The 16,578-nt window shown below is 39.0% G+C and overlaps 2 protein-coding genes across 6 annotated transcripts in view; both read left to right on the forward strand.

The window, feature by feature from the left end:
- The first annotated feature begins 530 nt into the window (after positions 1-530).
- On the forward strand, positions 531-11,060 carry spint1a (serine peptidase inhibitor, Kunitz type 1 a). Of its 3 annotated transcripts, none has more exons than XM_044165525.1 (11): positions 531-667; positions 911-1,383; positions 2,037-2,194; positions 2,341-2,482; positions 4,841-5,008; positions 5,719-5,766; positions 8,108-8,239; positions 8,376-8,426; positions 8,599-8,769; positions 9,598-9,657; positions 9,934-11,060. In XM_044165525.1, exons 2-11 carry the CDS (start codon positions 972-974, stop codon positions 10,116-10,118), a joined length of 1,527 nt encoding a protein of 508 aa, XP_044021460.1. In that variant the 5' UTR covers positions 531-667; positions 911-971; the 3' UTR covers positions 10,119-11,060. The 3 variants fall into 3 exon arrangements, with proteins under 3 accessions (XP_044021460.1, XP_044021462.1, XP_044021461.1); XM_044165526.1 differs by having other exon boundaries at positions 607-765; XM_044165527.1 differs by lacking the exon at positions 9,598-9,657 and having other exon boundaries at positions 596-1,383.
- A 3,645-nt stretch (positions 11,061-14,705) lies between these two features.
- The window catches only part of LOC122861342 (pleckstrin homology domain-containing family G member 3), a 30,542-nt gene continuing 28,669 nt past the window's right edge, over positions 14,706-16,578 (forward strand). For 2 of the 3 annotated variants that reach the window (XM_044165533.1, XM_044165534.1), the window contains exon 1: positions 14,706-14,923. The gene's annotated coding sequence lies outside the window, so the exon portion shown is untranslated. The remainder of the gene's footprint in view (positions 14,924-16,578) is intronic. The other variant, XM_044165535.1, reaches the window with a different exon arrangement.

Genomic DNA, 16,578 nt, shown 5'->3' on the forward strand with positions numbered 1-16,578 from the left:
TTGTTGTTTATATGTGTGATTGTCGTTTATGCTGCCACCTCGCACTAGAAAGCATTTTGTGCTACTTGCTTGAAAAGTGATAAATATATTATTTCTAAACATTTAAAAAAAATAAAGACATCTTTATTCTATACCAGGAATACCAAAGAACAAAAAAGATAATATTGTTATAATAATTTATTTTGAACTGAGAAATAACAACACATTTTGTGTAGATAAGTAAGTAAGCTATTTATATAGCATTTTTCAAAACCAGGTTTCTTAAGTGCTTCACAGTTACAAATGAAAGAAATGTTCATACCATAGAAATACGACAACAAAAGGAATACAGTATATACTATGGCCTACATACTCTGGACGTATGCCAGTGGAAAGATAAAGAAGAATTAAGTAGAAGAACAAAAGGTGTGTGAAAACAGCTTACTCTCTATTAAAGGCCATGTCCCCTGTCATAATATGAGACCATTTTACTGTACATGTCTCCATGTGTTAACAATGATGCTTTACATTCACACACACAAAGCTGTGTACTTGTTTTGTTTGAAGCGCCAGAATAACAGTGAGAAGGGAGTGGCATCTCAGGAGTGGAATTTCACTTCCTGTATCTATCAGATGAGTCACCTGTGCAATGTCGTCTATTGCTCGGGTTTTCGTCGACATCAAACAGGTAAATCTCTTGTTAGAGTTTCAGAGTTGTGAGTGATCAGACCCGCCTGGAGAGCATTGGTGGAAGTTTTTAAACCATTTCTGGGAGAATAACAGGAGGTCTGGAGCGACTTTCACGTCATTTGACTTCAGTTTGATTTGTGAGAAGAAGCGGTGTTGTTTTGCCCCTTTTGCGGCCTAAACACACCTTGAAGAAGTTGACTTTAAAAAAAATAATAATACGTGGTGTTTTTATTCTCTACAGACTTTGCTGTGATTACAGGTGATCTCTGGATTAGTGTGGAAATCTTTACAGGACTGTTAAAATGAATTCACTCTTTAAAGGACGATTGGGTGCGTCTGCACTCCTGCTCCTAATGTTACTTCTGGACTCCACTTTTGGCCAGGAGACTGGTGAGAAATGCTTAGCCCGATTCAAGAAAGGTCGGGAGGATTTTATTCTCGATGCCGATGAATCTGTGAAACGCGGAGCGACGTTCATTTCGTCTCCGCAACTGGTTCGATACAAGGATTGCGTGAGCGCCTGCTGCAAAGAGCCGAAGTGCAACGTCGCCTTCATGGAGAGAGGAGACGAGGAAGGCTTGGTTAACAACTGCTTTCTGTTTGATTGTCTGCACAAAAAGAAATACGTCTGCCGCTTTGTTGGGAAGACAGGATATATGAATTACATCCTGGAACCCGTGCATGAGAGTTCTCTTCAAGTGGATGTTCCTCCAAGTAAGACCAAAACTCATACAGCAAACTGTCATTTGTATGGCAGTGTTTTTATTTATTTTTTATATGTAGGGACGTATATCATAGTCCCCCCCTTGATAAGATAGTCATGGGGGACCTCTTATCTGTAGGATCACTGTGATTAGTCACACTTTTGTTATGTTTCTGTAGAACTGAACAATTATGTGTTGCATTAGAAGATTTCACGGATTACGGAAAGGGATCACATGATGAAAATAGTAATTATGAAAATAGTAATTACATTCTGCCTTTGAGCTAACAGACTAAGAGAAAAGTCTACCTCCACAAACCAAGTGTCTATGTGCACATGCCAGCTAAATAAATCTTTTTTGCTTCATTTACTCAGGAAAATAAATCATCTTTTGTGTGCTCAAATCATTTCTTTTAGTGGTTTGCGTTAAAACACAGTTTGTGTATATCAGGATATATGAGGCCACAGATTTTGGGCAGAAACTGTCAATTCAGCATGTTCACACATGCCCGGCCATTATTGCCGCTGGTTCAGGTTTCTGTTTCTACCTCTGCCTGTTCATGTGTTCCAACAGTATCTTGGTCTGTAATTTTTACTCGTCTACGCACAAATTACTGTAGATTGTCTAAATGTGATATACATTGATAGTACGCTCTCTCTCCAGATGAATCTGACCGTCCGCCGGTGGCCAATGGAGGCCAGGACCTGGTGGTCCAGCCTCAAGACAGCGTGATACTGAATGGCATAGGGAGCAAAGATGACAAGGGGATTGCGTCTTTCCACTGGCAAATGCTCACTGTATATCCTCACGCTGTCATTGAGGTGAGGAAAGAGAAATATTAGCTATCCTGCGTCTGTGTCTGATATTCCTTTTAAATGTCCTCTGTAATGTTATTTATTTGTACCTCTCACTTACTTGAAAATCAACTGGCAATAATAAGAAAACACTGTCTTTCCGTGCCTTGTAGAAAACCAGCTTTGATGACCAGATTATCGTGTCCAATCTGACATCTGGGATTTACAAATTCCAGCTGACCGTCATAGACACCATTGGCCAGTCAGACTCAACCAAGGTCACGGTCTTGGTCCTTACTCCTGAGCAGTCTGAGCGTGAGTATCTAGACTGAGGAAAAAGCTGGCTGAAACCTTGGCGTGATCTGAACATATTTATTTATACAGGGCATCTGTTTCATTCAGGTTTTCTCGGAATGCATGGAAAACATTTTCATCCTGTAGACCAAAACCTGCATAGCATTAATATCCCACTGCAAATCTGAGCTTGTCACTTAAATCTAATATCAGAATTGGGTGCTGCAGTTTCAATAGTTTCTCTGCAAATATAGACTCAAAGGGGGCATTTGAAGAAATGGTTGAGTTTCAGTCATGTGTCCCCTGTTCGTTGACACTTCTTTTGGCTTATTCAGAGTCACCTGCCTTGTGTTTAATGTTGGGGCAAGAGATGATGATGCCCTTTTTGGTTCCTACCTTTTTAAAGCACATTATTAAATTCCATAAATCTCCCTTTTATTCAAAACGTACACTTATTGCAGGACTGTCTCCCTGTCCCAAGTTATCAGTATCAGTAGCACAGAGCCTTCTCGAGGTACACCTAATCTTATGGTAGGAACACCTGGCGCCACATAACCCAAAACAACATAATCACAGGGCCTGAGGCATCTATTACACCCATAAAACTACTCAGAGGAGCCCAAATTTCTCCAACAGTATTGATAAAGTGATTCTGCCGGGGTGGGGATGGGGGGTGTCTGAGGAACTCAACCCATTGTTTGGCATTTGTCACAAGGGTGAGCTGTTACATGTTGGTTGTGATCAAACCTGTCAGGGCATGCTTGACTAATTCCTGTGGACTGAATGACGAAACAGTATGAAGATAGAGATTAAAGCTCACGTTATAAGAGGATTAGACCAAATTCTGCTCATATAAGGGGGAAACTGCTGATAGCACAACTGAAATTTGGAACAAGTTGTTTCTTTGTCATGGAACAGCGGTTGGTTAGAAGTTATCCCTGGCGTCACGTGAAGTTTCCATGTCACTTCCCTTGAAACACAGCACAGAAAGCCGCAGTGAAGCTTTCTTGACACTGCACATTTGGAGTCTCTTCAGAAAATGGAAGTGAGCAGCGCAGTTGGTGTGGTTTTAACTGCTTCTCTGCTACCATCCCACCACACACACACACACACACACACACACCCCCCACCCAACTCAGCAAAACCTGTCAGTCTAGTTTCAGCTTGGGTTACACAAACAAGACGACGAGTCACCATTGACATCCTCTTCTGATTTAAAATTATTTAAGTTTTATAAGTCATTTCTGTCATGGCTGTATTTAAAGGTTGTTGGTTGATTGTAGACTGAAGGACAAGAAAAGACTTAACCATTCAGTGACTCAGTTACTCATTAATAGCTTATGTTCTGAATCATGTTAGGAATGTGCTTCACTGGAATATGCATGGGCAGGGCAGCAAATCCACATTTACACCACAATAATGAATGGATTGAATAGCAACTAAACCCATTCACGAATGACAGTCAGAGATGAGAACATGGTAATGAAACTGTAGCTTACAGTTCCTTGCTATATGTGAGCACTCTGGTGATACTTAGTATATTGATCATCAACCACATGCAGACAACCTACATCCCCTTCTTCAACCTCACTGTCTATCAAAACACACCACCTCTTCTTCTCAGTTGCACTTCTCTATACAGGACAACCTCATGTGTAATTATGTGTCTGACTAGGACAAACGACAAAAGAAAATCCCACCAAATCTGGTATCAGATATCAGAAAAAACTATTAATGGTTGTTAAGTGTCTAGTGAAGTCATCTGATACACATTAAATCAGTTTTTTCCAGCCTTTGGAGTTATTACTTCTGTGGATGATTATTGTGCTGAGTACAGACAAGACATCTTTGATAATTTATAACAAGATTTTAGCCACAGGAAGCCTTGCTGAGAGTGTTTGTGCTGTTTCTCACTTAACTGAACCATATTTGTTGCACCACTAACAAAACCATGTACGTGACATCACAGTGTGGGGAAAAAAATCAATCATTAACTCTCAAACTTTTCACAGTGGTGTAAGCGCTGTGAGCTTGTATGAGTAAATCATTCAATGTCCTCCTCAAAGTCACAAAGAAATGGCATTTTGATGTGTTGTTATGATTTGTTGGAACAAAAAGGATTGTTAAGATGTGTTTAAGTTCAAAATGCTTTTTCCCTGATCTTACTCTCCCACCAAATTCAGACTTCATTTAAAATCAATAGATTCTTGCCAGTGGGGCACAACAGTTATTTCCACTGTGATAATATGACTAGTGAGATTTGATTATGTATTTAATACTGGCACAGTATGAAGTAACCACAGATTTTCAGGGAGTATAAGCAAAATGACTATGATTCATTGTGAATCAAACCTAATCCTTCATTTTGTGTCCCACCAGACCACTGTATGGTTCCAAAGAAGGTTGGGCCGTGTCGCAGTGCTTTCCCTCGCTGGCATTACAATGCTGCCTCAGAGAAGTGTGAGCAGTTCACCTGGGGGGGCTGCAGGGAGAATCTCAACAACTATGTTACCATGGAAGAATGCATTAAGGCCTGCTCTAGCTCAGGTATATGTGCTTTTATACTTTAATTTCTATGGTGTCATGTTTTTTCTTGTTACTTTGTTGTTGGTTTTTGAAAATGTGATCTTTTTAATTGAAGGGTTTATGCTCCAAAATACTAGCACAAAAGGCTGTAGGTGTCACACTTCATTTCCCACATTGTTTTGTTTATGCTGCAATTTGTGCCTTTTCTGCAATATCAATTATCTAACTCTTTTATTCAGAAAAACCTGAAAGTAGCCAGTGAAACAGCTGAAATGGCAACAGTAAAAATTACTAGTAGTTAAAGGAATAGTTTTTTCATTTTGGAATCATCTGGGCTTTTTTTTGCCCAGAGTTAGATGAAAAGATCTAAACCACTCTCATGTCTGTATGGTAAATAAGATGCTACAGCTAGGAGACGGTTAACCTAACTTAGCATAAAGATTGGAAAGGGGGGGGCAGCTAGCCTGGCTCTGTTTGAAGGTCACAAATCTCCCTACCAGCACCTCTAGAACTTGCTAATGAACACGTTATCTCGTTTGTTTAATCTGTACCAAAACTAAAGTGTAAAAACAACACATTATTTGTTTTTATTGGGGACTATGTGCCGGACTACCTCTTCACTGGGCCAGTGACTTCCAAGAGTCTCCACTAGTTTCATGGTGATACGTTTGCTTGGTAAACTTGCTTGGTAATTTTTAACAAATAATTGAATTTTGTTGTTTCTCTTTCAGAAAAAGGAAGTATAGCTGGTAGAGGTTTGCCAATTCCCGCGCCTCAAGGTAGGTTAATTCTGCTAGTTGATAATAGAAATACTATGTATTTAATCTTCTGACACAATTTCTTCTACTACACGAAACAGTTGATAATTGTCTCAATCATACTATTTGTGGGGAAAGCGAATGATGAAAGTCTACTAGTGCAATTTATTCAATTCAATTTTATTTATATAGCGCCAATTCATAACAGAAGTTATCTCATTGCGCTTTTCCTATAGAGCAGGTCTAGACCCATCCCACCATGAGCAAGCATTTGGCGACAGTGGCATGGAAAAACTTCCTTTAAGAGGGCAGAAACCTTGGACAGAACCAGACTCAATGGTGGGCGGCCATCCGCCACTGCTGTGTTAGGTTTTTTGAGAGAGAGAATGAAAAGGGGTTTGGGGGAAGGGGATAGGGTTAGGAAGGCACAATGCAAAGACCACGTAGAATTACATTTCTTTTTTTAATATAGTAGAATAGTAATTGTAGTGTTAATTTTAATAAATTAGTAATAATAGGAATGGCAGCTATAGGAAGAATAATGCCAGCATCAGTAACAGAGCCAATAACAACAACTGCAGTAGCAGTTGTCGAGCAGGAACACAGGGGCAGCAGGTGGCCCACAACCACAGATCCAGACTCTGCAGCTCCAGAGGCAAAAATACCTGCTGAAAGCGACAGAAGGAGAGAGGAGAGAAATGAGAAAGCACAGAACTACAGGAGAGACAAGATGTTGAGTTAGTAACATGCAGTAATGGGATATAAATACATACAGATGGAGAGGGAGAGAAGGAGAGAGGAAAGAGGCACATCATGTGAAGTCTCCCGGCAGTCTAGGCCTATAGCAGCATAACTAAGGGATGGTTCAGGACTCACCCAAGCCAGCCCTAATTATAAGCTTTATCAAAAAGGAAAGTCTTTAGCCTACTCTTAAATGTGGAGATGGTGTCTGCCTCCCAAACCCTAACTGGGACCTGATTCCACAGGAAAGGAGCTTGATAACTGAAGGCTCTGGCTCCCATTCTACTTTTGGAGACTCTAGGAACCACAAGTAACCCTGCAACCTGGGAGTGCAGTGTTCTAGTCGGATAATATGGTGTTATGAGATCTTTAAGATACGATGGTGCCAGACCATTAAGAGCTTTGTAGGTGAGGAGAAGGATTTTAAATTCTATTCTAAATTTTACAGGGAGCCAGTGCAGAGAAGCTAATATTGGAGAGATATGATCTATTTTCCTAGTTTTTGTCAGTACACGTGCCGCAACATTCTGGATCAACTGGCGAGTCTTAAGGGACTTATTCGGGCAGCCGGATAATAAGAGATTGCAGTAGTACAGTCTTGAAGTAACAAATGCATGCACAAATTTTTCGGCATCATTTTGAGACAGGATGTACCTGATTTTTGCATTACATAGGTGAAAAAGGCAGTCCTTGAAGTTTGTTACATGTGGGAGTTAAAGGATAAATCCTGATCAAAGATAACTCGAAGGTTCCTTACAGTGCTGCTGGAAGCCAGGGCAATGCCATCTAGAGTAACTATATCTTTCGATAATTTGTCTCGGAGGTGTCTGGGACCAAGTACAATAACTTCAGTTTTGAGTTTAACATCAGAAAGCTGGCATACAAGGCTCTACAGCTGTTTCCAAGGTTCCTGTGTTTGAAGACAAGTCGGCACCGGTTAAAGGCAGGACCTGATGAATTTTTTCTCTAATAGTTAAAATTTTATCATTAAAGAAGCTCATGAAGTTGTTGCTACTGAGAGCTATAGGAATACATGGTTCAATAGAGCTGTGATTCTTGTCAGCCTGGCTACAGTGCTGAAAAGAAACCTTGGATTGTTTTTTATTTTCCTTTATTAATGATGAGTAGTAAGCTGCTCTAGCATTACGGAGGGCCTTCCTATATGTTTTAAGACTATCTTGCCAGACTAAACGGGATTCTTCCAGGTTGTTGGAACGCCATAATGCATATCATCTGGCCTCTGTGGGTGATTAAAAAGGAACAATCCTCCCCTTCCTAGAATTTAAGGTATATGCTACCTACTGTTAGCATATAAGGAAGGCAAAGAGCAGAAGCAACCTGAAAACAGCTATCTGCTGCAGCCGAAAACGACGCTATGAGAGTGAACCACAATAGTAAAATTGAGAGCTAGACAGCAAAACAATGAGCTGAAACAGATGATAATTCTCTGGAGCTTCATCACTATGAGCAACCCCTTTCACATTATTTTCACAATATTTTCACATTATTTTCACATTGTCATTTGATACATTGTTATTATAAAAATCTCAATATAGCCACTTTAAAGCAACGGTTCTGATGCAGTACAAGTGACAATTTCCTCTGTGTTTGTGGACCACAGGAGAAAAATGTGGTGCTGCGTGTACCACAGACCAGTTCACCTGTGCAAATGGCTGCTGTTTGGATCCAGGCCTAGAGTGTGACTCAACCCCACAATGTAGCGACGGCTCAGATGAGCAGAAATGCGAGGACTGTGAGCAATGACTATGCAAACTAGGCTTCATTTTCATACAGGCTAATGGAATTATAAATGCAGCAATGATATGACACTGATAAAATGTTTCCTTAAAAGACATGCTAACTTGAATTATGTCCTGTCTACCTATTAGTGGAAAACAAGTTTCAGATTCTGCTGCAGATTCCAGTGAATGAAAAAAAAGGTAATTTGAACTTTAAGTCTTTTATTGTTGTTGATTTTTGCTTTCCAAACCTTTGGCGTGCTGATTTTTGTCATTTTAGAATTTGTTGTAATTGTAAAACATGCTCTTGCCATCTGTTAATACTACACTACCTACAATTTCACCCCACCTGCTCATTTATTGTCATTCACAGTGCGCTGCACAGAGTTTCCTGACACAGGAACCTGCAGGGACAGTATCAGCAAGTGGTATTACAACCCCTTACAAAAGGACTGCTTACGCTTCAACTACGGCGGCTGCCAAGGCAATGAGAACAGATTTGACTCTAGAGAAGCCTGTATCGCAGTTTGCTGGGGAATAACAGGTGGGTTGTTATTAACATTAAGTGGGCATTTAACGGATATTTGCATCACATGAGGCACATGAAGATGGTATCATTTTCCACACATACATTTTTTTATAGTATTTTATTTTTTGTTGATGCAATGATTTTGTTTGGGTCGGCATTCTTGTCTACTGTTGTCTAAGTGGTGCCAGCACTTTCTACTGCCTCAGGCTGTTTTCACAGATTGTTTTCTAATCAACTATCACCTGCAGTGGCCCAGCAAGAACAGTTGACAACCCAAAAAACTGTCAACAGTGTTAAGTGTAAATGTGAACTCTGAATTCTTCTCAGGAAGTTCTGCTTCTTTGTTAATGTCCAAAACTGATATTAATTTTAATGTGTAAGAAGTGGGGGGAAAAAAGGTAATTGTTTTTTTGAAGTTGCTCCACAGATATGGAGATGGGGTGTTGTAGTAGCAGTAATAGTAGTACTACTACAGTAGTACTACAGCAGTACTACTACTGGAGCAGTAGTAGTAGTACTACTACTGCACAGAACTGCGCAAAGCCCCGTCAGTTGGGTCTGAAGACTACAAGTTTGATTACCAGACCTCTGTAACCCCCTCCTCCCCTCCGCTTGAGACTCGAGAGTACATTAACCGCTACTAGCATAACACTCCCCGATCTCCAAATGAACTGTCGGCCGTCACGGTCCATTGTGGGTGCCAGGTTTTGACAAGAAGCCATTGCAGGTTTAATTTACCTTCATAGTGCAGATTGATGTTTAATGAACTCTTTTCATCTTTTGTATCTGTCATGTACTGCATAAAAATTCTAAAACCATATCATGTCTTTTTCCTTACTTCAGAAAATGATGTATTTGAAAAAAATGAGGAATTTGAAAGCAGAGTGTCTGAAAGCCAGACAGGTACGGTATTGCCCTTCATTTTTTCAGTCCATACTGGGAAAAATGTTCAAATTATACCTACCTAAAAAAACTAGCTCCATCAGCTTTGCCTTCCAGTTCTTTGCTGTTCAGTAATGTCAAAGCTTCATTCTCTTCACTTTTCCAGTTCACTGAGTTGCTGAGAGCAGCATTTGATTTTGTGATCCACTTTCTCAGCTTTGCAGCCTTTCATGTAGTGTCTGTAAATGACCAACCATCAAGTTAACTTCTTAAAATGTATTTTAATTTATTTGACAGGTACTGTAGCGATAGCTGCCCTCCTTGGTGTAGCTATCTTCATCCTCCTAGCCATCCTGGTGTACTGCCTGATGAAGGGAAAGAAGAAGTCTTCACAACACCAACGTGTGCCCGTCAACACCGCCCCGGTCACCTTGGAGGACAGAGAGCGTCTGGTCTACAATAGCACCACCAAGCCCATCTGACACCTCAGTCCTCACCTTTGACCCCTTGTCCTAGTGGTGAATGACACTGGTTTTGGAGCTGTGTTGTACACTGAACAAACTCGCATTGATGGGAGGAAACAATGTCCGTTGACTAAGTTTGATCTGTTTTTTTATTTTGTCCATATATGGATGTATTTTGCAAGGGTGATTTACACAGAAGGCAAAACGTCTTCAATGATGAGATGTGATTTTTAGCTCGTTTTTAATGCAGAGGCCTGTTAAAATGAGTTGTCGGATATCACTTTTTACTCAAGGATTTTCATTAGTGTGGAGGTAGAATACCATTGGATATCATACACATTGTTCCCATGAGACCAGTTTAAATTCATAAATATTTTCTACTTTGTTGTACTTCCTTCAATTAAATGATCTGATATTGTCAGTGAACATCTCTTTTTGTAACAAAGCCAGTTGTAATGTCAGACCCTTAATTGTCAGTAGGTCCACATTGGCTTGCTACTTCAAAGTAAGAGTCTAGATTCCCTTGGTCTTCTTAAAACGGAGCTCTGGGAAATTTTGTGGATAATTAAAGTTAAATGGTGATCCCTTCAACTTCCTCAAGTCCTGCCACGCCAGCGTCAGATTTATTTTTATCCTTATCCTTATTTTTATACACCGTTGTTACATTGGATTATACCTACATGCGTAATGTTGTACATAATCTTAGAATTTTGAGAAAATAATATTTTACTTGAGAAGGTTATTTTATCAATGATTTTTCAAAAGTGTTTTTAGAACAAGCGTAATGCATACATTAAATAATGCTTATTGGTACCTTTTTATGAAGCAGCATTGCTGTTGAATATTCAATATTTTAAATGTATAAAATGTTTGTACATACGATGTGATATAGGTTTCTGTAACTTTAGTAGAATCGTGATGTTTATAGGCTACTAAATAAAAATATTAGCTCAAAAGGTACTTGGGAGAGTTTTGTGTCATGTATATTTGTGATATTTTTGAGTCTCAATACACTGTGGTTACTAGTTTTTATATGTATATAATATTTATTGACTTTTATTGTTTTTTCACCCCTCACATCCCACGAGGGTTTTTTTCCCAAGGTTACTTATCTATACTATGCACATGTACACATTATTATTATACATTTACTTCCTTTTGCTGTTCTGACACTTCATCAGTAAAGTTTATCATATCTTAATCACAGATAAACGGTTTCAATAGTACTTAAGGCAAGTACTTTTTAAACTGTTGTTTAATTCAACGTAAAGATCACAGGCTGATGAATTTAGAACTTGTGATGCCACTTCTTGCAACAAATTGCTCTTTCAGCCTCTGTTAAACTGTTACTTTCAAACAACTGTCACGTTTTGTGTCTGTCGGTCACAAAGTAAATTTTTTTTCTCTCTTTCTAGCAGCCTCCCTCAGAAGCCAGCCAATTCCCCTTTTTACTGTAACATAGGTATTATCCAAGCTCCTCATAGGCCATATAATTCCAGGTTGTTTTAACTTCAGGGTATACTTCAGGAATTTCAGGTGTAGCTTTTCCAATATACAAATGTTTTCAAACCTGCACATTGCACACTAGCACTGGTGTGACTTACCAAGCTGGCATATAACCAGTAACCCTCTTTCTTTAAAAAGAAAAATTGAGGCAGATGTGACATCTTTTAAATGTAATTACACAATATTACATTAGATTGACACTTATGATAGAGCTGCCTTTATAAATCACACAGTGAAGTGCTTTTAGAAATTAATAAAAAAAACATATGCTTTGGAAATTTTCCCCTGTACTGAACCCTAGACCATATAGAGCATGCCCACAGCAGGTTTAAGTTAAGCTTCAGATACATGTAGTGGCATTTAGGTCATCTCTACAGGATACAGGACAACTTGGTTTCGACTAAACCACAGGTGCAGTTTAGCCCTTTAACGTCCTCACTAAGAAAAAAGCAAATTTTTCTTTGCATTGTTTAATTCCTTGGGGCAATAATAACAACTATCAATGTTTTGTTTTTAACAGACCCCACATTTTTTTTAATATAGGTCTCTACCAAACGGTTGAGAAGTTGCTTCATGGTAAAAGTATCAAAATATTAATAATGATAATAATCAAAATAATCAAATAATCCTCAATTTATTCATTGTCATCACTCAGATCAGCATCAGAGAGAGATTTTCTTGTATAAGGGCTAGAAGAAGCCCCAGGCCTTGCACCCTATGCTTGCACCATAAAATGTTTTAGTATCCATCTATTATTTGTAAAACAGAAAGGAAAAAAAATCTAAATTACAATCTATGTACTGTTTTAATGCTAGTAATATGTTAGTATACCAACATATGTCAATTTGTTACCATGGAATTAGTAGTATTATCAGCACTTGTATTATTTCTACATATTTATTCTAGATATTTACCATATTTACAGTACTTCTCATCTCATCATCTCAGAAATAGTGAAAAGTTTTTTTTATTTTAGAAAAATTGTAAATGTATTATCTTAGCATCACTACCTTTACCACTAGCTAAATGACAATTAAACGGTTTAGTCAATTGTGTTTTTAGACAGTAAAAAATCATACTTATGAAATTATTTCAGCATAAATATAATGACTAACATTAAATGTATCATATGAACAACAATGAATGATTGGAAGTTTTTTATTTTGTAGCAAATAGTCAATTTTAATTACATTAGCTTAGCTTCAGGCAACAACCCATTTAGTAGAGAATGTTTTTAGAAGATTATTTGACCCTTATTAGACTTTTTTTTTGCTGTTTCAAGTTACATAATTCTGTTCAGTAAGACCTTTGAAACTATAATATGTTGAAAAAAATATGCTTACCTTTCCAACAGTCCTCCTGCTACATGTTCGGAGTGACTATTTTGTTACTAACTTCCTGTAAGTAGCCAAACTGAAAGGGCGTACTATTTAAACACACAACGAGATCTAACATACCTAAACCGAGTGGTAGAGATGGCTCAATCAGGTTGAGTTAAGTTTAACACATTTTTCAGTAAGATAGAATGGCTCAAAATGTGCTTAATGTTAATAAAGGGTGTTAAACTGCAGCCTCTGAGGACACAGCAATGGGGTCTCAGAGACCAGACAACACAGGTTTAACCCGTCTTAACCCCTAAACCACAGTCCCATAGTGACCATATCCACGTATTATATTGTTTTACAACAATACAACATATTAGGCGGGCCTTTACCTGTTATAGAGTTTTATTATTTCTAAATAAGGACTAGTCCTGCACTGTACTGTCATGAGACTATTTTCTGACAATATAGTTACTGATAATTTTTCAAATATTGATCAGATAAATTGAATTTTATTGTCATCCTTCTCTGGAATTTCACATCTGTATGGGAAATATCTTGTTAACATTCAAGTTTCAGGCACGCAACAACTGTTACCTACACATATGACATAGGCATTGCCCTTTATTACCAGCAGACGGCGACATTGGTTTATTATACATTCAACTCACCAGCATTGTGCAGCTAAATCAGATTAATATGGGATACACAAACTATTTCTTTTATTCTAAAGTCTTTGTCTTATTCTGATTCTTTAGAATAGCGCATCTCTTGCTTGTACCATATATTTAAGGCAATAAAGCTGCACATTGTACTGGAGCAAGTTCGGTCTACAAGACCTCTGTATATGACGAGAGCTGCATTTTCACATTGTGTTGACTCTTTCAGTAAAGTCATCCAGCATATTGTTTTCTTCACAGCCTGTATGGGGATCTAGAAATAATCCTCAGGGGCAGGGCAGGGAGGGGGTTGTGCAAAGCACAAGCGCCCCTCTCTATTTAATCAGCGAGACATAAATTAGCACCCACCCAATTGATTCACTGAAGCCATCCTTTGAGAGCCCCCCAGTCTACTGACCTGACCGACATAAATGTAATTGGCAGGGTTACAATTTGTTATGTCCTTTCACAAGCCTGTCATTGCTTTGCATACATATTCCATGAGTGGAAATTAAGATACGTTTATGGGAAAAACATTCTTTTTGATGTAAACTATCTCATACTGAAAGAAATAACCAAACTATGCAGGCCAGATGTTAAGATGTGGGAACACCTCTGACACTCACCAAACAGACACTGGCCTGTCAAAAACAGGCGGTCCTTTGTTCCATTCACTTGCTCCTCGTAAATTAGAAAGTCTTAACACCGGTGGCTTCATAGCTAGATACTTTTCTTGCTTTTCTCAAAAAAGTTTTTTTAAATAATTGTAATACAACTCTAATGTTTTTATTTTTTTACTTTGAAGTACTGTTGGGAAGTGAAAACTGTGAACAAAACAACAAAATGCATCCTATAACAACAGCAGTTATTCTGTGACCAATATTACTAATTCACTTAAGGTCAAGCAATGACAGGGGGCAATAAAATACACAATTTTTTACCATCTACCAAGTAGTAGGGCTTTCTGTCAGAAAGGCTTCCTCTGGCAGAAATCCCTGAGGGCAAACTTCTCCCATGTGCTCGAGATGAGCCAGAACCAGAAGAGATTCTTGTTGTGGTCTTCACTTGCGTTCACTCCCAATTCGTAGTTTCTATATTTCCGACGGTTGATGAATGCAGCATCAGTTGTTCGCAGTCCTTCAAAGATGCAGCAGTGCTTGGTAGTTGGACGCAGTACGAGCTGATGAGCTGCACTGGGATGTGTGTGTCTGAGCGGCTTTTAACATGTGAAAAGAAAACACTAACTAACGGAGTAACTTTAAGATAGTCATCAAGCAACTACAGAGAAAAGTTTTACTGAGGACAGTTGTTGGAAGGAGCTACGTTGGCGAATTCGGTACGTGAACTGCTTTTGACAACTTTACCAAATCTTAGCTAACTCAACGTTATGATGCCAGTTAAGCTACATGTCAAAAGAGTTTATCTTCTGTGGTTATTCTGTCGGAGTTGATAGTGTGTTTTTAGGGGTATTGAAAAACATTTTATTAGCTTTGTCTGGCGCGTCATGAGCTGTCGTTAAACAAACGAACAAGAGGTTGAGTTGCCCAGCTTAATATTGCTCCATTTCAGCAAAACAAACTAATTAAACTGACACAGAGTGTGAAAGGTACAAAACATCTGCGTGCGTGTGTTTTTGCTCGTGAATGCAACCAAGAGTCCGCTTTGGAGTTATGTACTCATGTAAAACTCTTCAACGCACTCCTTATGATGAGCTCCTCCGCCTTTGACGTTGCATTAGCCTACTTGCAGATATTGCATACAGATTTCAGGTGCATTTTTGTTTCATATAATTTCACAACCTCCAAGCTATATGACCTGGAGGCGTACAGAGTTTCAGTCAGATAAGTAATCTCTGTCTTTGAAACAAACCACTCTCAGTTGAGTGAACTTTGATCAGCTGCTGGAGTCTGTATTTTTTGTCTTTCTTTTTTTAGGGGATGAGATCTTTCCTCTTAAGCATTTATGTCAGACTTAACTTGTAGACACAACTAACCTCCATGCTGCAGTTGAATCATTTGCCATTTCCTCTTTCCCTGCATCCCATTCCCCCCCCTATGGTGCCCATACTTGGCCCCTGCAAACCTAATTGTTTTTTCTAGTGAGCACCCCAGTGAGACACAGTGAGGTTTTAAATCCAGGCTGTTTATAGGTCAGTGACTTCCCCCACCAGCTGTTGAAGAAGAATGGTACAAAATCAATCAATTACCAGTGAAAAGTTCTATTTTCTACTCCTTTGACCTCACTTGACCTTTCAGACAATAACGGCTCAACTTCATTTCAGATAAATGTTGCCTCAATGCGATGAACAGCGCTCTCATCCATGTGGTCCAGACAGGAAACTGCCCAAGTGTGTCTTGGATCTCAGAGTTGGCACTTTATTTCTTCTTCCTGAGTTTTGGTATGCTGCAGCTGTGCTAAAATTACCAGCGCTGCAGAATGCAAGGGTGGTTTCATCTATGGAGACCATATCACTTTTCATAAGTCACCTTCTTTGTTACTTAGTGGTTCAATGCTTAATTGATGCTGCTTAGGATAGACCTGGATCTCAGGAGACCATAAAGTTCCAGCTTTTGCAAGTTACAGCTAGGATTGCACTAAGAGTTAAAGGTCGACTTTAAACAAGGCCTGACAACTTTCTGTTAGCATTCCAGACACCCAAGGAAGGTCCAACTCTGTGTTTTTGTTGTTATGATGTTGACAAGCCATGAAGGCACGAGGGAGCTGTTTGCATGCAGATGCAGTGTAATGCACCTTTAAATGGGCACACTCCAATTCTATTTGAAGACATGCTGTCTAATTTTACCCAGCAGCCTTCGAATCTCCCCTCCAAACACTGCAGGACATTATGGAGGAATACTTACCCTCTGGCTGTCTACCATTTATAATTTTAAAGAACTAGAAGTCTTCCTTGTCATTTGCCAATTAAGATAGCACTTGCCAACTTCACTTGCCAGGTATGCATTCTGTGGTCGTAGGTCATTGATGGGGAGG

This window comes from Siniperca chuatsi, linkage group LG15 (genome assembly GCF_020085105.1).
Source record: "Siniperca chuatsi isolate FFG_IHB_CAS linkage group LG15, ASM2008510v1, whole genome shotgun sequence".
Classification (NCBI taxonomy): Eukaryota; Metazoa; Chordata; class Actinopteri; order Centrarchiformes; family Sinipercidae; genus Siniperca; species Siniperca chuatsi.

What these genes read in the sequence shown, in the direction of transcription:
- spint1a (XM_044165525.1), top strand. Translation starts at nt 972, where the DNA reads ATGAATTCACTCTTTAAAGGACGATTGGGTGCGTCTGCACTCCTGCTC. An exon ending in TAAGGCCTGCTCTAGCTCAG is followed by an intron (nt 5,009 to 5,718) that starts GTATATGTGCTT and finishes TTTCTCTTTCAG; the next exon opens with AAAAAGGAAGTATAGCTGGT. An exon ending in AGTTTGCTGGGGAATAACAG is followed by an intron (nt 8,770 to 9,597) that starts GTGGGTTGTTAT and finishes TCCTTACTTCAG; the next exon opens with AAAATGATGTATTTGAAAAA.